This window comes from Pseudorasbora parva, chromosome 12, assembly GCF_024679245.1.
Source record: "Pseudorasbora parva isolate DD20220531a chromosome 12, ASM2467924v1, whole genome shotgun sequence".
Classification (NCBI taxonomy): Eukaryota; Metazoa; Chordata; class Actinopteri; order Cypriniformes; family Gobionidae; genus Pseudorasbora; species Pseudorasbora parva.
Window position 1 is genome coordinate 23,325,317 of NC_090183.1, and position 27,896 is coordinate 23,353,212.

At 38.4% G+C, this 27,896-nt stretch overlaps 1 protein-coding gene across 2 annotated transcripts in view; it reads right to left on the reverse strand.

Annotated features, from left to right (window-relative positions):
- Window positions 1-2,748: 2,748 nt before the first annotated feature.
- Window positions 2,749-27,896, reverse strand: part of usp43a (ubiquitin specific peptidase 43a) — a 142,097-nt gene continuing 116,949 nt past the window's right edge. The window contains exons 9-15 of one of the 2 annotated variants that reach the window (XM_067459518.1): window positions 26,779-26,879; window positions 18,463-18,540; window positions 18,179-18,308; window positions 13,409-13,736; window positions 11,393-11,551; window positions 4,307-4,468; window positions 2,749-4,184 (exon numbers count right to left, since the gene is read on the reverse strand). In XM_067459518.1, the coding sequence (XP_067315619.1) occupies window positions 3,142-4,184; window positions 4,307-4,468; window positions 11,393-11,551; window positions 13,409-13,736; window positions 18,179-18,308; window positions 18,463-18,540; window positions 26,779-26,879 (2,001 nt within the window). In that variant the 3' untranslated portion in view covers window positions 2,749-3,141. Of the gene's footprint in view, window positions 4,194-4,306; window positions 4,469-11,392; window positions 11,552-13,408; window positions 13,737-18,178; window positions 18,309-18,462; window positions 18,541-26,778; window positions 26,880-27,896 lie in introns of both variants that reach the window. The other variant, XM_067459517.1, reaches the window with a different exon arrangement.

Consider the following 27,896-nt stretch of genomic DNA (forward strand, 5'->3'; position numbering starts at 1 on the left):
GCACACAGTTTAGGTTTCAGTGTAAATGTATACTTTAAATAATACAATTGTAATATGAATTTGTAAATATCTTAATGGATACTGCATTGACATTTGCTTGTTTTTTTTGTTTTTGTTGTTGTTTTTTCTTTTTAAAACAAGAGAAAACAATAAAAAGAAAAATCTAAACTCTGCAATGGAAAAATCACTTTCTTAATCAGTATTTTGGTCTTGAAATTTTGCAGTTCTAAATATTTGAAACAAGTTAAATACAAGGGTAAAACTTATTGAATGAAGTGTGTTCTTATCACACCTGAAGTTTTCCTGTTGCAAGTATAAAACTAATAAAATGAGTGAGGTTCATTATTAAAACAACAATTTGCCAAGGTGGTGAGAAAATTATATTTAATTAAGCAAACGTAAATTTACTTCAATACCGTTTTTGGTAACACTTTATAATAAGTATACAGTAATAAAGTAGGCTATTACAAATCATTTGGAAAATATTAGTTTATAGTTCAATATATGAATAGGTATACAAATAGTGAAACAACATATGCCAAAGTGTGCATGTGTGGGCGCACTTAATGTAGGCCTATTTGTAAAAAAAATTAAGGAACACTGAATATGAATGCAATTAATGTCTAATAAAGGTTGGTTTAAAGAAATTAATGACATTTTCTTTGACCTAACCTAAAGTTAGAACTATTTGCTCCTAATAATAAATGAACAATTCCTTGACTACAATCTAATTAAACAATAATAATTATGCTAATTACAGTGACAATAAATGAAGAACTCACTATTTATATATACAGCATTGTTCAAAATAATAGCAGTACAATGTGACTAACCAGAATAATCAAGGTTTTTAGTATATTTTTTATTGCTACGTGGCAAACAAGTTACCAGTAGGTTCAGTAGATTGTCAGAAAACAAACAAGACCCAGCATTCATGATATGCACGCTCTTAAGGCTGTGCAATTGGGCAATTAGTTGAAAGGGGTGTGTTCAAAAAAATAGCAGTGTCTACCTTTGACTGTACAAACTCAAAACTATTTTGTACAAACATTTTTTTTTCTGGGATTTAGCAATCCTGTAAATCACTAAACTAATATTTAATTGTATGACCACAGTTTTTTAAAACTGCTTGACATCTGTGTGGCATGGAGTCAACCAACTTGTGGCACCTCTCAGCTGTTATTCCACTCCATGATTCTTTAACAACATTCCACAATTCATTCACATTTCTTGGTTTTGCTTCAGAAACAGCATTTTTGATATCACCCCACAAGTTCTCAATTGGATTAAGGTCTGGAGATTGGGCTGGCCACTCCATAACATTAATTTTGTTGGTTTGGAACCAAGACTTTGCCCGTTTACTCGTGTGTTTTGGGTCATTGTCTTGTTGAAACAACCATTTCAAGGGCATGTCCTCTTCAGCATAGGGCAACATGACCTCTTCAAGTATTTTAACATATGCAAACTGATCCATGATCCCTGGTATGCGATAAATAGGCCCAACACCATAGTAGGAGAAACATGCCCATATCATGATGCTTGCACCTCCATGCTTCACTGTCTTCACTGTGTACTGTGGCTTGAATTCAGAGTTTGGGGGTCGTCTCACAAACTGCCTGTGGCCCTTGGACCCAAAAAGAACAATTTAACTCTCATCAGTCCACAAAATGTTCCCCCATTTCTCTTTAGGCCAGTTGATGTGTTCTTTGGCAAATTGTAACCTCTTCTGCACATGCCTTTTTTTTAACAGAGGGACTTTGCGGGGGATTCTTGAAAATAGATTAGCTTCACACAGACGTCTTCTAACTGTCACAGTACTTACAGGTAACTCCAGACTGTCTTTGATCATCCTGGAGGTGATCATTGGCTGAGCCTTTGCCATTCTGGTTATTCTTCTATCCATTTTGATGGTTGTCTTCCGTTTTCTTCCACGTCTCTCTGGTTTTGCTCTCCATTTTAAGGCATTGGAGATCATTTTAGCTGAACAGCCTATCATTTTTTGCACCTCTTTATAGGTTTTCCCCTCTCTAATCAACTTTTTAATCAAAGTACGCTGTTCTTCTGAACAATGTCTTGAACGACCCATTTTCCTCAGCTTTCAAATGCATGTTCAACAAGTGTTGGCTTCATCCTTAAATAGGGGCCACCTGATTCACACCTGTTTCTTCACAAAATTGATGACCTCAGTGATTGAATGCCACACTGCTATTTTTTTAACACACCCCTTTCAACTAATTCAACTAATTGCCCAATTGCACAGCCTTAAGAGCGTGCATATCATGAATGCTGGGTCTTGTTTGTTTTCTGAGAATCTACTGAACCTACTGGTAACTTGTTTGCCACGTAGCAATAAAAAAATATACGAAAAACCTTGATTATTCTGGTTAGTCACATTGTACTGCTATTATTTTGAACAATACTGTACAATGTAAAGACTACGATATATTAACTATAAATTAATAGTTTGTAAATTATTTTTGAGTACTTTAATACATTATACTTATAAAAGTGTTATCAAATGTTCTTGTTTTGTTGATGATTACTGTGTTACTGTAATTACAGTAACTGTAATTACAGGAAGCGAGACAGCAATACTCATTAAGAAAATATTTTAAAATATTTGCAGTGTGTAAATGTAACAACAACAAAAAAGCACGAATAATTAAGATGGATAAATTCACTGAAAGTGCAAGAACTGACATCTTTTTTAAATGTCATGAACACCCATGAGAGGTTAGCAGCCAGTCAGTACAATCTGAAGAGATGAAACTGAAAAGTTATAAATAGCAATTCCCTTCATGTATTACAGATAATAAACTATTTAGTGGCACAAGAAAATCAAATCTGAGACAAATCATTTTTCAATTCAAAAGCATGGTGTTGAGGCCAGTGTGTAATGTACTTCTAGTGGCAAAATGCAGTCTGAGAAAAAAAAAATAGCTCTGGCCCAAAGGCACTTCATATAAGCAGAAACAAGTGAACAAAATTATTATCCACTATAGTTTCAAATGTGTGTGCAACTTCATAGTGTGTGTGTAGGTTTTAGTGATCATTTCAAACCTACCTTTATACCACAATTCTTACTTGGGCTCTTAAATAATTGCTACACTGTTGTGATATGTGGCTGCAGCGAAAAAAGTCTCAGAAGCTCGATTCAGGTACTGCTTTCTTTCTGCCCAGTGAATTTGTGCTGTACCGTGTGCGATGCAGAGTGCTCTGAGAGCCCCTGTCCAGGGGCGTGCTCTGTGGCTGGGCCACCGATGTGCCGTTTCTGTGTAGAGATGCTGTTCTTCTTAAGCCTAGATCTGCCCTGCTTTGAATATTGGAAGAACTTTGTGACCGCTTGATATCTGATGACCCACGGCTCACCTTGCCGTTTGCAAGTTCCCCTCCAAGTCTACTCCGACCTTGGTTATTGCAATTGTCTTTTGGACCTTCTGAAGTTCTATTATGTGTCCCATTGGAGAGCGAAACTCCAGATGGACTCTTCATCCCTGCATCACCCATTTTCACAGATTCACTGTCTCGAGACCTCCGAAGTGAGTCCTTCTTCATGAAACCACCTTTGAGAAATGCGAAGACACTATCGTGACGTTTTATCTCTTGTCCCTTTTTCTGTTTCTCCTCTGCTTGGTCTCGCTCCTCACCTAAGTCATTCCTCCGTGTGGTTTCCCAGCAGCTCGGACTACTGGAACTGGATTGGATCCCTGCACTAGAACTCTTTCTGGACTGCGATTGTTCCTGTTTTGATTTTCTGCCGCTCCGTCTAGTCAAAGTTCCATCTTCTCTTGGTCTACTGCTGCTGCTGGGTTGCTGGCCCATTGCTTTCTCTGAGCTACTACTCTCTTGACCCTGCTGTATTTTGAGATACTCTAGAGGTCTGAGGCTGCTGTGGCTTGAAGATTTGGCAGCAGGTTTTTTCGTATCATCTTCTTTACTGACTTCTTTATCTGAAGGTCGAGTCATTAGGGCAACAATGGGGTCTTTGGTGCATCTTGGCCTCCTCCCAGACTCTAAATACTCCACTAGCTCTGCAGGAGCCGGGCCAGAAGCTGAGGCAGGTTTGTGGCGGTCTTTGTTACCAAAGGACCATCGCAGTGGGATCATTTTGGTCTTGGTGGGACTTTTCATGCTTACGCTACGCCCTTGGATTCCTCGCACGAAAGGTCTGCTTTCGAACCCACCTAAAGACACTGACATTAGCAAAATATTCAGAACATGGTAGAAAACACTTCATCAGAAAGTAACATCATTTTACTAGTGTCTAATTTACAATGATGAGAACAAACTTGCTTGCTAAACTCACCTCTCTTCTCGACCGAGGGCTCATTTTCAAAGACGGGAGACTCTGGGGAATCTGGGATGGAAGAAGGGCATGTTGTGGAAGACCGTGACACCATACTTCCTCTTTTACTGTCACCATTTAAACGGATGAGCCAGTGGTCTGACATGGAGGAACTGGTGGAACCTACACAAGGAGACAATCAAGATTTGTCTATTTAGTGGATAGTCCTGTGTATTATTCTTTCCACAATGACCAATTCACACACACCCAGTGGCTGCATTGTTGATATTTGACTGTAACCATGGTTCCTTGAGAAGGGAATGACACTATGGGAACTCTCCTATGGGTTTACGTCTGAATCATGTCCAACTAAGTCTGATGTCACTGGCACAACGTCACCCCATCACACATGACAGCGTACCACGGAAGATATAAATGGTACCCAACAGTGCCAGCTTCTGATTAGTTTGCTTATAGGCATGCAAGAAGTATGGCTAGGCATTATCGCAGTGTCCGAAGGAACTCCAGCACTGAACAAACCGGGCAGCTAACTGGGCCCAACTGGTGTTTTCTGCACCATGAGGTGAAGAGACTCCACTCCAGGGCATAAAGTTTCCTTGTGGAGGGAGCACTACAGCTTAGTTTCTCAACAACCTTGGTTGAAAGACAAGAGTTCACAAGTTTGACACAAAATCGTGCCTCTGACCAGCGACAGAATGTCCCTCCTGATTAAAATTTACCAAGATGAGTCGTCATTAGAGATACAAGATCCATGAAACAAACTCGACCAAAACGGGGCTACTAACACATCCTGTTGAACCCTCTTTAGAACTCCTGGGAGCACAGTGAAATGCATGAGGGGAAATGCATACAGACACAGCCTCTGCCATATCTATACCATGGCATCCAGCCCTAGTGGAGCTGGATACACGAGGAAGAACGTTGTCTCCTTGTGAATGCAAACAAGTCGACTTCAGTCTGGCTGAATTCCTTCCAAAACAACTTCACCTCGGGGTGAAGTCTCCATTCGCCAGGCCTCAGCTCCTGCAATGACAGGATGTCTGGTCCCTGATTCAGGTACCCAGGAACGTATATTGCTCCCAAGCAGAGCAGCTTGCTTTGGCACCTCAGGTGGATATAGTGTGTCAGTCTGCAAAAAGGGCATGACTGCAGACCCTTCTGATGATTTATGTATGATACTCATGATGTGTTGTCTGAGCAGGCAAGAACAAGATAGCCTATGAGGCCTGGGAAGAATTACCTCAGTGCTAGTCCAGCAGCCACCATCTCCAGGCAATTTATGTCCAATGAAAGATGACATATCCATAGACCCTGAGTTGAGTGGCTGTCTAAGTGAAAAGCTTGTTTTCAATCTTTTATCTGGTCTGTAAATGAATGGCCAGAACGCATTAAAAGTTTTAAACGTATATAAACATAGTATAAACGGCCCCTAAATTAATAACTAACTATTCTTACAATAGAAATGAATCAACTATGATCTTTCTTAAAACTGGGCAATGACTTTCTTCTACAGCCAAAACAATCTTTGTTGTATTATTTTCCTGCTATCACTGTAAAACTACTTTGAAACATCTTGTATTGTAAAAAGAGCTATATTAATAAAGGTGACTTGACTTCTGTGGTACACAGTCATGCATCATGGGGTGATGTTGCACCAATGACATTGGACTTAGTTGGACATATGCTTCAGATTTAATTGTGTAGGAGCATTCCCAAAAACACAGCACAGAGTTCCCTCGAAAGGAAACCCTTAATTCAGATTTTTGTTACATTAAACAATTGTCATGTGGTCTCTAAATTATGTTTTACAACTGATTAATAATTTGCTACATAATGTTTAAACTAATTTATAGGGGTGACCCCTAATAGTCGAAGATTCGGTGCATCGATATGCAGGACCGGATTCGCCTACTGATCTCATGGTCAAATCTTCGGGGGTGTTATGAAACAAGGATCATACCATTTTGGCAATATGGGGGTGCTCAATATTAGTGTTATAAAGACGTGTCGCGGCGCTGAGCGATCGCCCCTTTAAGGGGACTGAGCTTCGCACCGGACGCGCAGCGCCTTTAAAATTCAAACACATATACACCGACGCCGGCATTCGACGCCTGTCCGCGGCGATTAAATGTATATTTCCCTCAAATCGTGAATGTACGTGCTGATTTCACCCTGTGCTACAAGATACACTCATCGTGCAGCTCTTCTGTCAGAAGTCGATTCAAAATTGAGCTTGCGCATATATAATGTTCACATCTGCCTGGTGTGAGATCCTGAGACACTGCGCTGAGCTTCAGTCTGGTGTGAGACCCCCTTTAGGCACAATCAGTTTAAGAACGTGCATATAAACGCACTCAAAGTGATATTTTCCTCTCTAGGCAGGTATTTTTTTAGGTTTATTTATCAAAATGTTCTTTTATATATTTGTGTGATGTTCTGTGTTTCGATCGCGGCTTTTAAATGTTATGAGAGAACGGTTAATTTACGAATGTGTAGTGTAGTCTAGTTTTGATCTCTTTATTAAAAGTGGTGGCTGTGTGCCGTGTGTAAAGTAAAATAAAAATAGTCTTAGCCTCCTGCTGACTAGTGTCCTGCCCTTCCCAACCCGTTTATACCGTTTATTTTTTTCCGGTCTATGGTTTACACACACATAGATGATTCGAATGTGTAAATCCTTAATCGGGGACACCCCTACAAATTTACCTAACATGTATTTTTTTAATGATCACTTTTCCAAGACATTTTTCCACTTTTGGAAATAAATTGATTTTTATTTACTTGACATCTACAGTACTTCATTGAAAATAAATTAGTATCTTCAGTGGTTTTAAACCAAACATCAACTTTCATTGACAGAGTTAAGGTTCTTCTTAGGTCTATCAGGGCCCAAATCCTTTAGGAAGAATGCTATTATCTATAAAACTTCGCAAAGTGAATGAGTGTAAACTCAATGAAGGAAATGCACACAAATCAAATAGCCGAGCTTCTGTCTCTTGTGCATCGTTCAGAAATCACAGCATGGCAAGAGAGTAATATCAACTAAAATAATACATCATACACAAGTTCTAATATTTTATGTGTCTATTTAAATTATTTAAACCATGCACGATAGTATACACAAATGAATGAAATCAGAGCAGTATTAATACAAATCAAATAGCTGCAGTACAGTTTCTGCACGTCTCTCAGAATCCAGCTCTCTGTCAAGAGTAATGCTGGTTACTAAGTTACTGAATCATACATATTTTCTGCTACTTGATATGTCTATTTAAACATTTTAAACCTTGTACTATATAATATTTCTCTGTCTTACAGTATTGATTTTAATTTGTTCAGATTTGTATGCATACTCAAAGTTGTTTTAGCTATTTTTAACCACTGAATATTTTAACTTCCATGTTCTCTTTATCAGCTATTTTATGTAGAGTCAGACTCCTGTTATTAGATTGTCCTGACATAACTGTCTTTACACAAATTCCTCTGGGGATTTCTTTTTTAAAGGAGATATTTACAGTGGGTACAAAAAGTATTCAGACCCCCTTAAATGTTTCACTCTGTGTTATATTGCAGCCAATATTGCAGTTATATTTTTTTCTCATTAATGTACACACAGCACCCCTTACTTGGCAGAAAAAACACAATTGTTGACATTTTGTCAGATGTACTAAAAAAGAAAACTGAAATATCACATGATCCTAAGTATTCCGACCCTTTGCTGTGACACTCATATATTTAACTCAGGCACTGTCCATTTCACTCATCCTTGAGATTGTTCTACACCTTCATTTGAGTCCAGCTGTGTTTGATTATACTGATTGGACTTTATTAGGAAAGCCACACATCTGTCTACATAAGACCTTACAGCTCACAGTGCATGTCAGAGCAAATGAGAATCATGAGTTCAAAATAACTGCCTGAATAACTCAGAGAAAGAATTGTGGCAATGCACAGATCTGGCCAAGGTTACAAAAACATTTCTGCTGCACATAAGGTTCCTAAGAGTACAGTGGCCTCCATAACCCTTAAAGGAGTACTTAAAGGTCCTGTTCTTCGCGATTCCATCTTTCAAACTTTAGTTAGTGTGAAATGTTGCTGTTGGAGCATAAATAATACCTGTAAAATTATAAAGGTCAAAGTTCAATGCCAAGCGAGATATTTTATTTAACAGAAGTTCCCTTTCAAAGCCTACAGCGAACGGCCGGTTTGGACTACAGCCCTGCACGTCCTTGCTTGAATGACGTCACTAGAACCGTTTGTTGACTAACCCTCCGCCCACAAGTACACGCAAAATAGGGGGCGTGGTCTTGTTGCTCTCCCACGTGGAGAAGAGCGCGCATTCAGTGCTTGCATCTCCCCGTTATGGTAAAAGGCGGGACCTTTCCGGGCAAAGTGCGCTAAGCTGCTGTCCAATCACAACACGGGAAACGCTGGCCCAATCAGAACTCGTTACATGTTTCTGAAGGAGGGACTTCATAGAACAAGGAAATCGTCAGGCTGTTTTTAGGACAGAGAAAACAGCGGTGTACAGATTTTTACACGCGAAACATGAACTCATGTTTTATTTTGCACACTGTAAACATAATCAAAGCTTCGAAAACACGTGAAGAACGGGACCTTTAAGCGCTGGGAAGATGAATCTGTATTTAAACTGGCTCATTAATGTAGTAGAAATGTGAAATTATTTTTGAATTTGGTGCCTTCTAGACTGAGAAAAGACAGAAAACGTATTTTTGTCTCATGGGGATGAAAGACAACAATTCCCAGAATGCTTCGCTGCCCTACGAGGCCAATCCCAAAGCCACCGCTATGAAATTACTGAATCACTGATCACTTTCCCACAGCAACCGCGATAATTTTCATAAAATCAGTTCAGTTAGAGAACAGACTCAAACCATTAAAAACTGAACGTCTCTGTTCAATATGTGATTTTCAATATATGGGAGTCTCACAGCCCAAAACACTGCAGGAGTTAGATATTTTGACAGTCATGGATGAGCACGTGATAAGAGCTGAGGTAAAGACGTCCGCGGCATAGATTCACAGCACATGTTCAGTCTGGTGCGTTTTCAGTTCTTGTCTTTAAAAGCTTAACTTTCCATAGGAATTAGTTTGAGAAGTTGAAAGACTTATTTTGCTCTGCTGGCCGCACCGTTTAAACATGAATGCCTGAGGCTGCAGCTGCGAGCTGAGTGCTGTGAGTGCGATCTTCCATCCCCCACGCGCGATTTGAAAGCATGGGGAAATAGCTCCCTCTGCTGGCTGTAGTCTTTAGCCTCTAGCCAACAATTCCTCTGATGGCGCAAATTGACGATATTAGCGTCACGGGAGGAATTTTTCCAGAAATAAAATGCACAAATCTCTTGTCTCAGGGGCATATGAGGGGGGCAGGCACAATCATTCGAATATACTCCAGGGTTTCTACTGATATAAAGCCATATGCTAATCGCTGAAGTAACCCTTTTAAATGGAAGATGTTTGGGACAACCACAACCCTTTCTAGAGCTGGCCGTCTGGCCAAACTGAGCTATCGGGTGAGAAGAGCCTTGGTGAGAGAGGTAAAGAAGAACCCAAATATCACTGTGGATGAGCTGCAGAGATGCAGTTGGGAGATGGGAGAAAGTTGAAGACCATCACTGCATCCCTCCACCAGTCGGGGCTTTATGGCAGAGTGGCCCGATGGAAGCCTCTCCTCAGTGCAAGGCACATGAAAGTTAAAAAAACACCTGACGGACTCCAAGATGATGAGAAATAAGATTAGCTGGTCTGATGAGACCAAGATACAATCTTTTGGCCTTAACTCTAAGCGCTATGTGTGGAGAAAAATATCACCTGTCCAATACAGTCCCAACAGTAAAGCATGGTGGTGGCAGCATCATGCTGTGGGGGTGTTTTTCAGCTGCAGGGAAAGGACGACTGGTTGCAATCGAGGGAAAGATAAATGCGTGAAGTACAGGGATATCCTGGACAAAAACCTTCTCCAGAGTACTCAAGACCTCAGACTGGGCCGAAGGTTCACCTTCCAACAGGACAATGACCCTGTGAGTGGCTTCACAACAACTCTGTGACTGTTCTAGAATGGCCCAGCCAGAGCCCTGACTTAAACTCAATTGAGGATTTCTGGAGAGGCCTGAAAATGGCTGTCCACCAACAATTACCATCCAACCTGACAGAACTGGAGAGGATCTGCAAGAAAAAATGGCAGAGGATCCCCAAATCCAGGTGTGAAAAACTTGTTGCATCTTTCCCAAAAAGAATCATGGCTGTATTAGATCAAAAGGGTGCTTCTACTAAATACTGAGCAAAGGGTATGAATACTTAGGACCCTGTGATATTTCAGTTTTTCTTTTTGAATAAATCAGCAAAAATGTCAAAAATTCTGTTTTTTTCTGTCAATATGGGGTGCTGTGTGTACATTAATAAGAAAAAGATGAACTTAAATGATTTTAGCAAATGGCTGCAATATAACAAAGAGTGAAAAATTTAAGGGGGTCTGAATACTTTCCCTATCCACTGTAAATTTTATTTATCTGGATAAGGAAGGGTTCCTGAGATGGGACTCAAACTCGGGTCACCCGAAACACAACCTAATTACATCTTGAAGCACTGCCTATGAGGCTCCCGGCTCCGACATTTAATCAACAAGTTATTTAAATACATTATATAATTAAATAAATAAAAAAACAGGAGTTATACAACTACAAAGGAAACAGAATTCCATTTTAAAAAGTCTTGAGTAATTTTACAAACTTTTGATTAAAGCCCCACCCACTTTAGGTTTTATCTGAAGACAGTTGGAATAACAATTAGACAATCAAGATACAAATAATGGCTCCGCTGCACACCCCTGCAGTACTGAACTATTTTAAAAGTTAAAAAACTATTTTTAAAAACTTGTCCTGCATTCAGTCACTGTCACAACTCCAAATGTATTCTTACCATGACTGCGGAAAATCCACATTGCAATATTAATGGGAAGGGAAAAAAACAAAAACAGATGTGCTTCCTGCCTAACATTGATCCAATGCAACAAACAAGATGTCATTCAACCTCCATCTGAAATGTGTCCACAAAGGCTCATTCACTGACCTCTGACTGAGCTGTTGGCAGACCAGGGAGGGATGACATTTCTTCTCTGGTAAAACAGAATATATGCCCCTCGTGTGCACAGTTCCTCTTCTGGCACAATCTCCACACTGCTGTCATCATAACTGTACCAGTGGCCATCCACCGAGTTCCTACAATAGGCTGTTTTGTAAAGACATATATGCTGAGTGGTGTGTTCACATCTATTGATTCAGACTTCTGTTCATATTTTAATGTATTTATGAAGGGTTGATGATTTCATTAGTGGCTCATGCATTGATTAGTTTCTAGGGAACAGTTGCTAAAACAAAGTGTTAAAAAATGTAAATGTAATTTGTTATTAAATTGGTTAGTATCCGAATAGTCCATAGTAACATGATTTTCATAATTTTCTCCCTAAGATCATTAGATTTTAATTTATATGAACGGACAAAGGAAGAAAAGTAAAGAATAAAGTGGATGAAAAAAAAAGTTTCACACACTTTCACGTGTTTCTTCCATCTGCCGACGGTGTTGCCGTTTTTGTGCGTACGCCTGGATCTTGCGTGAAGGACCACACATTTTCTCATCAAGTTTGCTTTTCATAAATGCCAATTATTGCATAGAGAGCAGCGTATGCCTTCTTTTGTGCGTACGCAACGTTTATAAATGAAGCCCCAGGAGAAACCAAGGCAGAGCACCGCAACACCGGTTACTATTCTTTGCCTTTGTTTTGGAACGCTCAAATTGTAGACACTGCGATGTGGCCTGTGACATACATCTTTCACTGAAGCACTTCTGACACACATGACACCTGCATAAAAGTGTAGGTAAAACGGTTGTATGGGTGTTTTTACTAATAGAGTTTAAGGATGGCCCATTGCTCTTGAAGGAAAATGATTGTTGAGTTGTGTAATGCAAAACATGTAAGCATTAGACAAACAAATTAGATTGATCTCAATCTACTTCATTTAGCTAACTAGTAGCATATAGCATAAATAGTCATCTATCTAAATAAAAGGCTACCAAACTGCTCTGTATAACAATGCAATTGTAAACAGTGTTGTGCAAGTTACTTCCAAACTGTAATACATTATATATAACTTGTTTCTGCTATTTAAAACTAATTCTTTACATTACAATATTACTGTCTCAAAATTGTAATGCGTTACCTTACTCCTGTATACTTTTAAGTTACTTTCACCAAAATAACTACAGAAGTAGAACTTAACATTCTAAAATTACAAAATTTAGGCCACTACAGAGCATTTCACATCCAGTAGAAGGCAATATGATGTAGCAGGCAGAGGTTAAGTGATTTATTAAATCTTTTGAACAATTTTTTCGTTGTAACGCAAGCATTATTGAAAATGTACCGGGTAAAATATTACTGAAAATTGATTAGTAATGCCTTAAACTACTGCATCATAGCAAAAAGTAATAAGTTACTGTAATGCAGTACTTTTGTAACGCGTTACTCCCAACACTGATTGTAAATCATCCCAAATAAATGCCATGATCACTAGATTTTATTCAGGTTTTACTATAATGATTTTGTAAATGGTGATCAGCAATTAAATACTGCCATTTGCCTTGGTGTGACTTCGCACTTTTTGCAGAGTATAGTAACTTAAAAATATTGGTCAAAAGTCAAGTTTGAGCTTAAGATTTTTTTTATGTAGATAATTTTCATTACTAAAACATTTAATTGTCAGATTTCCTGTGTCTGTATAGCTATAATTAATTTGACTGGACAACTCCAAATCTTTAAAGTCATTTTTCTCCGTTCCAGACTCTAGCATTTAAGTATTTTGCCTTTGAAGGGCAAAACTGCAAGGCATTGTTAGTCATAAAAATAAATACAAAACCTAGTAAAAGTGTGTCTTTATAGTTTTATATTAGGCTAATGAATGAAAACCACAAGGCCAAAATCACATAGAGCTAAAGAAACATCAAAAACCTTTAGTAGAACAATTATTAAATAGGAATGTTCTTAGAAAACCACTGCTTCAATACTATCAGAGATCCCAGCACACCCACCTGTGTAATGGCCTCCATGCATGCCTCCGTGGTGATTGCAGACTGCATACAGGTCATAAAGGAAGTCAGTATCCCCATGCTTCCAGGTTGAAGGCCACGGGGCCAGATTCTTCATGCTCTGACTCCGTTTCACCACATGAGGAGTCATGTCCAGAGCGCTCACGGGGAAACGGATGAGGGTGGAGAGCTTGTTTCGCCGTTTGCCCACCTGCCGAAAACGCTTCAGGTGCAGAATGAGGATGTCAGGCAGGGTCCATAAGCTCATCTTCACCATCCCCTGCTGCATCTGCTTGCAATGAGGGCACTTCCATGCATCGTCTGGTGCCAGCTGTAAGAAAAACATTGGCTATAAAGAGTCTAATATTTATTAGAGACAATAAATCAATATTGTGTGAGATACTCCCTATGTAGGATTCATGATCACAGGTATATAAATAACATTCTCTTTCTGGGGATTTATTGAAATGCATGCAGTGTGTAGCGATTCTCCACGTTCAACAAAACCATGTCATTATCTGAACCTGTTTTGACTCAGTGTGGTGCAGTAAAACATTTATATCTCAGGAGTACACTGCTGCGACAGACTGGAAAGCAGTGAACATGCAGAGAGGAAAGGACAACAGCATCTCAATATTTACAGAAGCAGACCGTAACACCTTATTTATAGCTTTAAAATATTACAGCAAAAAGCATGATTTTATTCCATCTGTACATCCATTTCTCACAGGCATTGCTCACCATATAACTGAAGTCCTGGTATAAGTGTTGCTTCAGTAATGACATAACACTGTTAGAGGATCGATAATTATTTGTGCAGCCACTCACGATGAGGCAACTCTCAGGGGTTAATTTATCAAGTGTTGCTTGTCCAGCACAGGCAGTATATAGAGAAGAATGAGTTCAGAAATGAATGACCTTACAAAGAGAGCGAGAGTTTGTGGGATGTGAGAGACAAAGATGGTAGGAGGGAACACATCTCTATTTGCTCCTTGTGGGTTTTGTTTTGAATAATCTTGGAATAGTGGAATAGTGATCAGTCCTGCTAATCAAAATGTCAAACGCCTTGAATTGCAAGTATCAATTCTGTAAAGAACATTTTCTACTACATTAATCAAAAAATACTTTTGTATTCAATAGTTTGACTATATGAGTGCATATTTAGCTTCTAACCATTTAAAAAACAACTCAATCATTAGATTGAAATAGATTATCACTCTGGACATCCTAGAGATCATAATGAGCCTAACAACATAAATACTATGCTAGAATATTAATTTATATAATTGGTTGCTCTTATGTTAGATTGTAGAGCTCTCTACAATCTAAAAAGAGATTTTCAAGAGTGGTTTTTTTTGTACTTTTCTTCATGTTGTCCATGTATTTAGAGCTGATTTTAGTGTTTTTCTTCTCATCAAAACCTACCTAATCTTTAGCATTTGAGACAGCAAATACAGATAATGAGAGCAATAGGTCACTTCAGATTGTCTGCAGAGGCACTAAACTCATAACTAGACTGGCCTAGAGTAGAATGTGAAATATATCAAATGTTAGGTAACAAATAAAAAAGAGGAACTAATTTTCTGCCATTTTTTAGCTCTGGTTAAAAAGTATTTCATTATTAACTTATAATAATGTCATTCTTTCATTATTAAAGTCATTCTAACCTAACATTCTGTCATTTATGTGGAACCCAAACGTTGTTTTTGATGGATCATTACACAAATTGAACTGAATAGAAAAAAATGTGACAGTTAAGGCATTTGTATTGTTACAAACAATTTCAAAAAATAGCTGCAATCTGCAATTATTGGGGCCAAGCACAAAAAGGAACAATGTGACATGCAAGCATTGCTGAGAGCTCCAGATAGACAATAAGCAAAGATGTGTTTAGATTATTATTCAAAATAGCTGCAAAATCACCAATACAATCACTGTAATATGGTTAACTTGTTTATCACTTTTAACCAATAGGTGGAGCTGTTATCAAATTATTATGGTGTGTGAGGTGACAATGACATGAAACGTTTGGTGTCAATATACCAAAAGAGTTACAGCCTCAGAATCAGCTTGGCATCATGTCAACAAATTCGTTGATGCATTACTCGAGAATGGTTTGGTTTGTCAAAAGGCTTTTGGTAACTTTTTGCCGGCATGGTCTGAAGATGATCTGAGCCAAATTTGGTGAAAATCAGACGGTCTAGAAGAAGTTAGAAAAAGAAGGTTTTCAAAGATATTCAACATGGCAGATAGCCAGTTCAATGAAATAGTATAATTGGTATCATTGTTCACCACGGAATCTATCAAGACTAAATCAACATTAATTTAAGGTTATTAGCATTTTTGCAAATTTCAGTATAATTTTTGACCACAAGGTGCTGTTGTCTCGAAACCTTTTGAGTACCTTCAAGGTCTGTTTGGTAACAATATGCTAATGCCTTCTTAAAATACAGATTTTGGTGCAAAATTTTAAATGGCAGATGCCCCCAATAGCCAATATGGAAAAATAAGGTTATCATTTGCATGATGCACTAAATCAGAAGATACCAGTTTTTGATTTTTGAACAAACGTTTTCACATCTTTTGACCAGTAGGTCGTGCTGTGCCGAAACGATGCATGTAGCCTCAGGTCATGCTTTGGATTACATCTACTAAGTTTGGTCTGAATATGCTAAAGCGTTGCGGAGTATAGCCTTGCGCCCAATTTGGCATGCTTCTTGTCTAATTCGTTAGTGTGTTATTCGAGAACGGTTGGGTTTATCAAAAAGCTTTTGGCAACTTTTTGCCACCATGATCTGAAGATGATCTGTTTAAATTTTCATGAAAATTGCACAAACAATGTGGGAGGAGTTCGAGTTAGACCTTTTCTTTATGTTGGTTTTTTTTTACTACACTCTAAAAAATGCTGGGTTAAAAACAACCCAAGTTGGGTTGAAAATGCACCGACCCAACAATTGGGTTGTTTTAACCCAATGGTTGAGTTGTTCTTACCCAGCAATTGGGTTGTCTTAAGCAACATTTAACCCAACCACTGGGTTAAAACAACTCAACCACTGGGTTAAAACAACTCAACCATTGGGTTAAAACAACTCAATTGTTGGGTCGGTGCATTTTCAACCCAACTTGGGTTGTTTTTAACCCAGCATTTTTTAGAGTGTACAGAAAATGACGTCATATTGTGCAATCAAATCAGCTTGAGCCAAGGCATCAGCGGAAAAAAAAATTACATTTCTAGCCCTTCCATTTCAAAAGTTATTAACATAAATGCAGAGCCTGACAGTAACGGAGTACATTTACTTGAGTACAATTTTGAGAGATCTGTACTCGAGTATCACTTTTGGGGAGTACTCATGACTTTACTCAAGTACATTTAAGAGTCAAATATTTTACTTTTTACTACATTATTTTCCATAACTGTAAGTAAACGTTACTACTTCAAAAAAAAAAAAAAGGAAAAAGGAAAAAAATAAATATCTTGTAAACCCTCAATCTGTTGTTTCCCTCTCAAACGTGATTGGATTGTGCAGGCGCCACTGACTGGGACAGCCTATTAGCAAGGACCTTCAGCTTTCCACCAAAGTCAACTCCACGGTCAAATTTAGATAAGAGACGAAACCAGGGACGAAACGATGGATGAAGGTCCATCCCGGGAATGTGCCAACCTGGGATGTTCTTGAGTATGCGGTGTGTTTAACACAGTCAGGTTCAAATGTGGCAGCAAAAAAATCCATTAAAAATCTAGCAGAGGTTTTTAGAGCGTTTTCATTGTGCTATTGCCTTGTGGGCAAGTGAGAAATGGTAAATAAAGCAACATGGTAAAAAGATGAAAATGATATTACTTTCAATTCCTTTTACGTTCTCCAAGGTATTAACATTAACATTTTTCATAACTCCAAGTATGAACGTTTCTGTAAATAAATGTAAGCACTGTGGCAGTAGTAATGCAATATTTAGAAAATGTACTCTTGTACTCTTGATACTCAAGAACTTAAGTAGACATCTGACTGTAGTACTTTTACTTGTACTTGAGTAATATTTAGCAACGGGTATCTGTACTTTTACTCAAGTAATGAAGCTGTGTACTCTGTCCGCCTCTGCATAAATTTAAGTGAAACTTTGGTGGTGCTATATCATCTGAGTTAGATACTTCAAATTTGCTGTGGTGAATGTTAGACTATACTCTGTGTTCTCTCAAATTTCACAACTTTTTACAGTTCTACAGGCTGCCGTAGACTCCCATGGCAGAAGAAGGAAAAAAAAAAAAAACGACTGGATGTTATAATACATGATACATTCTGTTCTTTTCATCTTGAGAAAAATTATCACGGTTTCCAAAAACATGTTGAACGGTCAACATTGATAATAATAATAATGTTAGTAACGTTACTTGAGTACCAAATCAGAATGATTTCTGAAAAATCCTGTGACACAGAAGATTATACCAATGATGCTGAATATTCATTCAGCTTTTCCATCACAGGAATAAATTACGAAATTTTAGTGAAAATGAACCCATACTCTGGATTTTTCCTTTGCATTTAACCAATCCAAGTAAGTACACACAAATTAGGAGTAGTGAGTAATGAACATGCACACGCAGCAAATCGTGGACACACACTCAGAGCAGTGGGCGGCCATTTTTGCTTTGATGCCCAGGGAGCGTTTGGGGGTTAGGTGCTTTGCTCTTTGACTCTCTAAACATTAGGCCCCTTTTTTATCTCCCTAAGAAAAGAGAGAAATAAACCGAGAGTGCATGACTGGAGGAAAGAGTACCTGCTCCTCTTTGGTGTAAAGCTGAAAACACTCATCCAGTGTGCAGCTGTGCTGCTGTACATGATTCTGCTGCTGGATTCTCACACTCTCTGCATCCTCAATAACTTCCTCTTGAATGTTACCAAAGAGACTGAAACAGATATGAATCACACAAGAATTCTGACTTTCAAATGATATTACTCAGAATACCCTTATTAATACTAGGAAACGGACACAATAGTTTTAAATTAAGTTAACGTGTTTGCCTATAATAAGAACATTTTATGCAGCAGCATGCATCTCACCATTCTTTGATTCTGTTCTCCCATTCAATCACGAGCTTCACATGCAGAGGACCACCAGGACCGCAGAACTTCAGGGCCCTGTGAGAAAAGACGTTTCAAATTGTGAGTTCGTTATTCAGCCACTAGGGGGCAGACTACATTCAGTGTTGTGAAGCTCACATTAGCATTAGCCAGTAAGACAAGACAGTCCATTTATATTTCGGCAGACCTTTTGTTTTATTTTGCCATTTTATTTTTAATGTGCCAATAATTGAATTTACACTACTGATAAAAGATTTAGGGTCAGTAAGTTTTTTTTAAATACTTTTTATTTTCAGAAAGGACTGAAGGCAATCAAAGAGCACAGAAAAAGATTTCCATTTCAAATAAATGCTGTTCTTTTTAACTTTATAGTCATCAAATAATCTTGAGAACATTCAACATGGGAAATAATCAGAAATGTTTCTTGAGCAGCAAATCATCCTGATTTCTAAAGGATCATGTGACATTGAAGACTTATGTATTTGAAATTCAGTTTAAAATATTGTTTAAAAAAATCAGGTTTAAAGTATAATTTAAAATATATTAAACAGAAAACAGCTATTTTAAATGTGAAAATAATATTTCACAATATAACACAATTTTACCCACTGACCATAACATATAATACAATATTTTTTTGTTTTGTATAACTTATGGCTATTTGCCTTCGATTGTACAGTAAAGAAGGGAGGGTAAAGAAACTGCAAAGACAGGAGGTATGACTAGATCGTGACCAAAGACTGGGTTGCAAAATTGCAAAAGTTTTTATTTATTATTATTCATGGTTATTACCAGTAGGATTCATCTGCAGTTCTCACTATATAATTACAGGTCCTCAGACTGAACAAAAACCTATGCACACACATGGCAATTATCACCTGGCTAAATAATCAAGAGGGGGAAAAACACAGCATTTACAGCCTCTGCCCTCACTGTTCACCCGGTGCAATTCTGCAAACAATCGATCAAATATGACAGAGGGAAAAACTGCGGCAGAAAGGAGTGCGGGTAATTTGAAGATGTGACAGGAGCATGGCTGAGTTTTTCTGAGAGCTGGGCTAAAGCCAGATTAATTCTGACGCACAGTCCGTCTGCATTAATTGCGATTGTTTCTGAGAGGATTTAAAAGCAGGGAACAATAATTCAGAGACGTGAGGGGAATTCAGTTGGATTCATCAACTCTGGCCTATTGAGAAGAAAGCTTCACACGCACATGCAGGAGTTTTCTTATCTTACACCGAACAACTTATCTTGTCTTACAATGACGATTTACCTCATCTCAACTGAACTTTGGGGACGTAGGCTACACACGCACGCGCGCACACACACACACACACACACACACACGTAGGCCTATATTATTGGTTTACTGGGACTCTCCATAGGCGTGATGGTTTTTATACTGTACAACCCGTATATTAGGCTACATCCCCCAACACTAACCCTACCCTATATAGCCTACCCATCATGTTACAACTTTTGCATTTATTGAATATTAAAAAAAACTGTTTAGTGTGTGTGGTGAGGTGAACAACCAAGGGGCATGGGAGGAGCGAGTGAGACCGGGACGTGATTGCAAAGAAGCGTCACCTGCGAGCCACACCGGTCTCGAGTCCTCTCAATCGGAGGAGCCACCGCCGGCCGCCAGGGGGCGGAGGAGGTTCGGGCCGTCCACTGGACGTCCAGCACAATTGCATATCACCGCGAGGAAGAGCCTCTCGGCTGGTGAGGACCGAGCGGCAGTGTGTCGGGGAACCGGACCAGATTTTTTTTCTCTTTTTTTTCCTCTCTCCACTCTCTCGTCCTGTCACTTGGGCTCCGTCTCCCGCTTCTCTTGTCTCGTCCACCCATACTCCAGACGCGTGAGACGCGGAGATTGGCCCCCCAGGGGGGGAGTAGGCGCAGTCTCGGGTGTACTCCGGTGTACATGTGGCGAGGTGAACGAGCGAGGGACATGGGAGGAGCGAGTAAGACGGGGGACGGGATTGCGAAGGAGCGTCACCTGCAAGCCACACTGGTCTCGAGTCCTCTCATGAGGGAGCTCGGAGGCATTTAAGGACGAGCGACACCAGTCAAGGACGAGAGAGGACCAGGCCTGGACTTTACGTTGAGTTTTGGTTATGTTTTGTTATGTGTGTGCGGGCAGTCGTCCATGAGGGGCTGCCCGCGGTATACTTTCGTTTTGTTTATTTAATAAAAGTTGTTGAAAGTTCGCCGGTTCCCGCCTCCTTCCTTCCCATCTAAGACTCGTATATTACAGTGTCTTTTTAATCCATACAAGGACATAGGGAGTGTCCTTATGAACCATGTTTATATTATAATACACATGTCAAAAAAACACATTTGTGTACCCACATATAGCTGTACACAAATGCTTTTGTCACTGTAGTTACATTGGAACTTTGGGTAACACTGTAGATTTCAGCCTATGTTTAGGATGGGAATCCAAGTCTTTAACAGTGTAAAAAGCTCAGTATGCATGAAACAGCATTTCACCCCCCCTTTAAAGAAAATACAGTGAAATGAAATGTCCTCAACGTTCACTCGTCTTTTACCCTGATGCCATCTGAGATGTATATGACTTTATTTCTTCAGATGAACACAGAAAAATAATGAATCTCTGCTAATGAAAACTAATTTGGGTTCCTAAAAGTTGAAGCATCAAACAGCACATACAGCAATAACTATGGTAATCCATATGACCCCAATGGATGAATCAATGTCTTCTGAAGTGAAACAATAAGTGTTTGTAAAATACCAATATTTAAAAACTATCACTTCCGACCAGCAGTCATCTGCTAAACACATCAGTGTTTATATCTTTGAAAGACTGGCGAATCTATAGAATAATGGCAAGTAAACCTATCTTTACCGCACTCCGAGAGCCCCTTAGTTTTTCCTTTTTTGTTGTGTTGTGGCTTTTTCATTGTGTTGTGTTGTGAACTTATGTATGCTTTTTAAATTTCGTTGTGTTGTGCACTACTGGGCCACCGTACAAACCATCTATTTGATGATAAATGTTTGGGGCAACCTTATGCTTCTTGTCATTACTTGGAAAACGTGGTCTTTTAACTCAATCTTGCTTGTGAAACCTCTAGATAGATGAATGAATGCATCTTCAGAAATGCTGACAAACTTAATTACTTGCACAGTTAAACACTGCTGGCTTTCAGCACACAAGAGCAGCAGCTTGCGTCAGAGAACAGCAGGTAACCACATGAGAAATGGAATGTCTCTGCTATCATCTGAACATCATAATTACAAATAAATAACCTATTTATACAGTGGCAGACATAAATGAGAGTAAACAACAAGGCTTTGGTAAGAAAATTTTATCAAACACCTCTGCAATGTTAAAAACATGTCCAAACCTGTACCTTAAAAAACCGTACTGTTCTAGCCTGGTATGGTGATGCTATTAAATGATAATAACATGGTACTTTTGATATATACCATGCATGGCACTGAATGATGACCATATTCATATAATGTATATTGATATTTTCATGGTACTCAAAGGTCCTTAACCTATGGTATGGTACCATGGTGCATGTTCAAAAAACATGGTAATGCCATAGCACATTTAGCCAGTAACATCTGGGTCAACGATAACAATCTCCATGATGAAAGGAACCACACTTTTTTGTATTTATGTTGGCTTCATTTGAATACTTAAAAAAAAAAGCATTAAAAGGGGTCCTATTATGCCCCTTTTTACAAAATGAAAAAAAAATGCTGTATGTGAAGTTTAAGCTCAAAATAACCACAGTTTATTTTTATAGCATGTTAAAATGGTCACTTTTAAGGGGGAGTAAAAATGCTGTGTTTTTGTGTGTGTGTGTGTGTGTGTGTGTGTGTGTGTGTGTGTGTGTCCCTTTAAATACAAATGAGCTGCTGCTCCCAGCCCCATTTCAGGAAGAGGGCGGAGCTTCGAGCGGTCATGTTAGCATTTAGCAGCTCAGATTACCTCATGCAGACACATTGAAAATGTGTGTGACAATACTGACAAATGCAAATGGACAATGATGGTGAGACTCAAGAAGTGACAACATGTAGAATGCAACAGGACGTTTCTGAACGGTTAGTTGATAAATTTATGTAGCTGATGTGAAGTCGGTATCATCGATATTCTGTCGTGATAATCTAAATCGCTTGTGTGGAAACTCTTGTAAAATGCCTTTGGGGCCAGGGAATATATGCTAGAGGAAGATAGAACAAGTATAATGTAGTTTAAAGGGGGGGTGAAACACTCAGTTTCAGTCAATCTCGTGTCAATCTTGAGTACCTATAGAGTAGTATTGCATCCTTCATATCTCTCGAAAAGTCTTTAGTTTTATTATATTTATAAAAGAAATATAGGCTGTACCGAGTCTTTCCGGAAAAAACCGAGCGCCTGGAGGCGTATCGTGTGGGCGGAGCTAAAGAATGACGAGCACGCAAAGCGGTGACGTCCTCAAGCGTAGAAAAACCCATGGCTATCGATCCAGAATCAGATTCGGAGGCTGAACAGGAGAAACAGCAACAGCAGGACGTCCGTCTCTGTGGTATGTACTGTATTTAGTGGCCTGTCAACATTTGTGTTTGTTTACTCGTGGTTTATGATGACATTATTCGGTTTATGGACTATTGTATGCGACTAAACCTTAGCAGTAGCAAAGCGTTGAAGTCGCTTGATGTCACTCACAGGAATAAAGTGGAGCGCGGCGCGGACTATAACGACATTAGTGTTCACGGACGACTGGATCTGCAGCTAAGCGTTTATGGCCGTGCATTTCCTCTCTAGCTCTAGTCACGCACGCGCACCCCACCGGGAGAAGAGCCCGTACGGCCCATACAAGGATCTTCCGCTCTATCGACGTCAAGCCGACCCATACTCGAAAAAAACTCTCCGAAACTTGTGAGAAACCGGAAGGAGTATTTTTGACACAGAAATACTCTATCAAACGTCCAACATTAGTTTTTGAAACGTTGTCTATGTTTAGGATGGGAATCCAAGTCTTTAACAGTATAAAAAGCTGAATTTTGAGCATCGTAAATTTGCAGATGTTGTTTATGCTCAAACAGCAACATTACACACTTAATTCAACTAAAGTTAAATTATTGGAAAATCATAATCAAGGACCCCTTTAAAATATATTTATCAAGGTGAAAAGTCCTAGCGTTGGTGTTTTACAAGGGTTGTGTAGGCATTCAGAGTAAACCTTTGCTAAACAATTATGCTGATGAGAGAGAGAGAGAGAGAGAGAGAGAGAGAGAGAGAGAGAGAGAGAGAGAGAGAGAGAGAGAGAGAGAGAGAGAGAGGTATTTTACAAATGTTATGAATTGTCTATTCATAAATATTAATTACATAATTTAAAGTTGTGCCACATGACATATCAAAACTAAAACCGTTACCAACCTTGCCTTATCATAAACAGGGCAAAATATCAGATACTAAATCTGCAGGAGTATCATTTGATTATGCGTGTTGGTTGCATATGATTTTCATAGTCACACCACCAACCAAGGTTTTCATTTAGAAGAGAAATAAAATGTCAGCACAGAAGCTTTTTTTATATATTTTTTCTTGCAAAATAATAGTACATTTATACCAGTTTTTCTTTTCAAATATTTAATTATTTAAATTACATTATTTTTCTTTATTATGACATTGGGGCAGTTGTACCCTGACAATTTGTGACTTTATGCCCCCAAAAATAATCAAACTAATTTCAATTCAAAAATAAAAATATTCTTATTATACATGCGTCACATCATCTATGCCATCTATCCCTGTCATTTCTTTACGCACACATTCCCGTTCAACCCCTTATTCAATCTAGTTTGTGGTTTCATACAAAATCTGCTTTAAAGATGCAAATTCTATTCTGCTGAACTCTCATTTAAAAGCTTTGAACTTTGAAGTAAAACACATTTTCAAATAAAACCATCATAATTCTGTTATATTCACTTCAGAGGAAGGAAAACAGCCCAGAATAGCAGGCACGGGAGCACATGAGGCTGCAGTCACGACTGTGGAACTGAGTTTTAAGCTGTTTAAATTGAGAAATGGATCATTGGCTTTCGAGACTGTGTGTGTTACACCTACAGCACTGAGAGGATGAGCTCTTCGTGGTTTAGCTTGTTGGGTTTGTCTCTCTAGAGCCTCACAAACATGATGCAGAGAAGAGGATACAATTAGTCCAAACTAGGTTAAAAAACTGTGATGTGGGTGTTTAGAGACCAATTAAAAAGTTTAAAGCAGCTGGAGATATTAACTTTTAGCAGCACTGATGAGCACTTAGGGTGTATAAAACACATACTGTATCAAGGAATTTCTAGACATCTACCATGGTTCAAAAGTTTGGGGTCAGTAAAATTAAAAAATACATACTTTTATTTTGCAAGGATGTGTAACGTTACAGGAAGGCATAGTCGAGGCGAAGATCTATATGCAACGGTAGCCTATTTTATTTAAATAAAACAAAGATAATGATGATCTTATACTACGGGGCAGGCTGTTGAATGCTTGAATCTGATTGGTTGACAAACGTTCTAAAGTGTGCAATTACTTTCAATGAAACACACGGCTAAAGTAGTTCAAGGCAAGTCTTGATCACATTCCAGTTATTTCAAATGTCCTTACAGCCTACAACAGCAAAAGAAACAAAACCCAAAATGACACTCACTAAGCAAATAAACATACTAGTAAACAATAGGATAAAAAAAAAACTAATTATTTCCAAGTTTTGGAGATATAAGGTCTGTCTCCCAGTCAAACGAACACACATACAGTACGGACACGCACTCAGAATTGTCACAGGTCACAGGACTTCACGAAATCAACAATGTCAACAACGAGGTGTGTTTTTGGTTGTCAGGGCAAGACAACCTTCTTCAGCTTCCCAAGGAATCCAGCATTAAGGGGACAGTGGATGGAGTTTATTTTTCCAGAGGAGCAAAAAAGTTTATGTTTGTTTCCTGAATTTAGGCGATGATTGTTTTTTAAACAAGGCCACACGATACGCCTCCAGCTGCACGGTTTTATTTGGAAAGACTCGGTACAGCGTATCTGTCTTTTATAAATATGATAAAACTAAAGACTTTTTGGAGATATGAAATGTCAGTAACTTACAGCAACGGAGATATGAACTCTGTATATCATATGAAGGTTAGGCTCCCGTCAGTTTTGTGTTGTGCGACTGTTTTCAGCATTGATAATTGTCAGGTGTATGTTCTGTGTTATGGGCTCTTGTTTTGATATTCTAGTTTGTTTCCTTTAGTTTCGGTCTCCTGCACTATTTAGTTTTGGTTTCCTGGTTACTGATTATCATCAACAATGAATCATTATGTCTGCCATGTATACTCCTTTTTCAGTTCAGTTCTTTGTATGTTGGTTTGCTATTTCTCCTATAGGATCTCCTGAGAGTAACAGATTCAGAAAAAAGACTGTTGTAAGAAATGAAACTTGAGCATCATTATATTAGAATGATTTCTGACAAATCATGTGACTCAAATGCGGTGTAATGCGCAAGATTATATTCATCTGGCTAGCACGTGTCTACATTGAAGCTTCTGTCGGTTAACGGAAATTTGACGGATGAACTCGGATTCAATTGGACTTTTTTTGTATCAAAAGTAAGACTTTTCAGTTTTATGAACATCGCCATCTTTGATATTACATTGGTCACTGTCACTACTTGTCAGAGAATACACGCTTGTTGCTTGCATACAGTATTTACAGTATTCAAGGCACTACTGTAAGTTGCTGTGGGAACAGGGCATTTCAAAACTCACACCTGTAAGTAAATGAGGTTGTCAATCCCAAGAATTGACAATGTAAAATGTAGACTTTCATAACTAACTAACTGAACAAGATGTGACAGAATAATAAACTGGACAATACATTATCAGTAACAAGACTTTTACATTGTTGCAAAAAACAACCTATTCACAATGAATGCTGTTCTTTTGAACTTTCTATTAAAAGAATCCTGAAAAAAATGGTTTCCACAAAACATTAACATTTTGATAATAATAAGAAATATTAATTGAGAACCAAATCAGCACATCAGAATGATCTGACACTGAAGACTGCTGGAAATTCAGCATTACCATGACAAGAATAAATTGGATTTTGAAATATATTAAAATACAAAACAGTTAATCAAAATTGTAATAATAATTCACAATATTACTGTTTTTACTGTGTTCAGCATTGCCAAACAAATTCAGCCTTGGTGAGCAAAAAACTTCTATCTGAAACATAAAAAAAAAGTACAGTTTTTTTTCTTCAGGTGGGGTGTGTGGACTCACCTGTCCACAGTTGGGTGGCACAGAGGTCTGCTGTCATAGGGAGACAGGTAACTGCAGGAAGCCGACCCACCAACAACACGCATCTTAAACAGTTCAGTAGTCTGTTGAAGGCAAAATACAGCTTTTAATGTACACTTAAATGTAATTCATTTTTAATAATAAAAATAAATTATAATTTTGTGTTCCTTGTAAAAATAACAGCATTCAGGTTTTTAATGACATGGGAGTGAGTGGGGCTAGAAAGTTTTAGAACCCTTAAAAATAAAAATTAGTTTTTCTGTGTAAAATGTTCCTAGACTACCATTCAAATGTTTTAGTATAGTTTCAAAATATTTTTAATCTTTATTTTTTATTAATACTTTATTTCAGCGAGGATGTGTTCAATTGATCAGTGACAACAAAGACTTTTACATTGTTACCAGTATTTTGTTCAAATAAATGCTGTTCTTTTCAACTTTCTATTCATTAAGGTGTCCTAAAAAAAAAAAAAAAAATTTTTTTTAAAAAACAAGTAGCACAGATTTCACAAAAATAAGCAACTCAACCGTTTTCAGCATTGATAATCGTCAGATGTGTGTTCTGTGTTATGGGCTCTTATTTTGAGATTCTGCTTTGTTTCCTTTAGTTCCTGTTTCCCTGCACAGTTTAGTTTTGTTTTCCTTGGTTAAAGTCCCTGTAAAGTCAAAATTAAACATATGTTCTGAGTTTCTCACACCACAGATACATGTGTTATTAACACCCCGCCATATTTAAATGTAAAAAAAAATCTGCTATGTACATAAAATAGTTTGTCGGCAGGACAGGAGGATGAAGGCCAGGGCGGTGAATCCCAGTTGTCGCCGATAAAAGTTTGTAAAACTATCTGGTGTAAAGTCACTGCAGAGGCAGGTGTTGGTGGTGATCCTCAGCATTCCATTAAGGTAGCTGTTCACGAAATTAATCCACCTCTTCTTGATATCATCTTTTTTGTTTTGTGAGTTGTAAGCTGTAGTAACTAACGGTACTGACAGTAACTCGCAATCTAGCGGGCGAACTGATGCGAAATTGCCAATGTGCTCTAGTTATGGGGGAGGGGCCATATGCTCAGAGGTTCCAGTGTGTCATCGAGCCACCGTTTT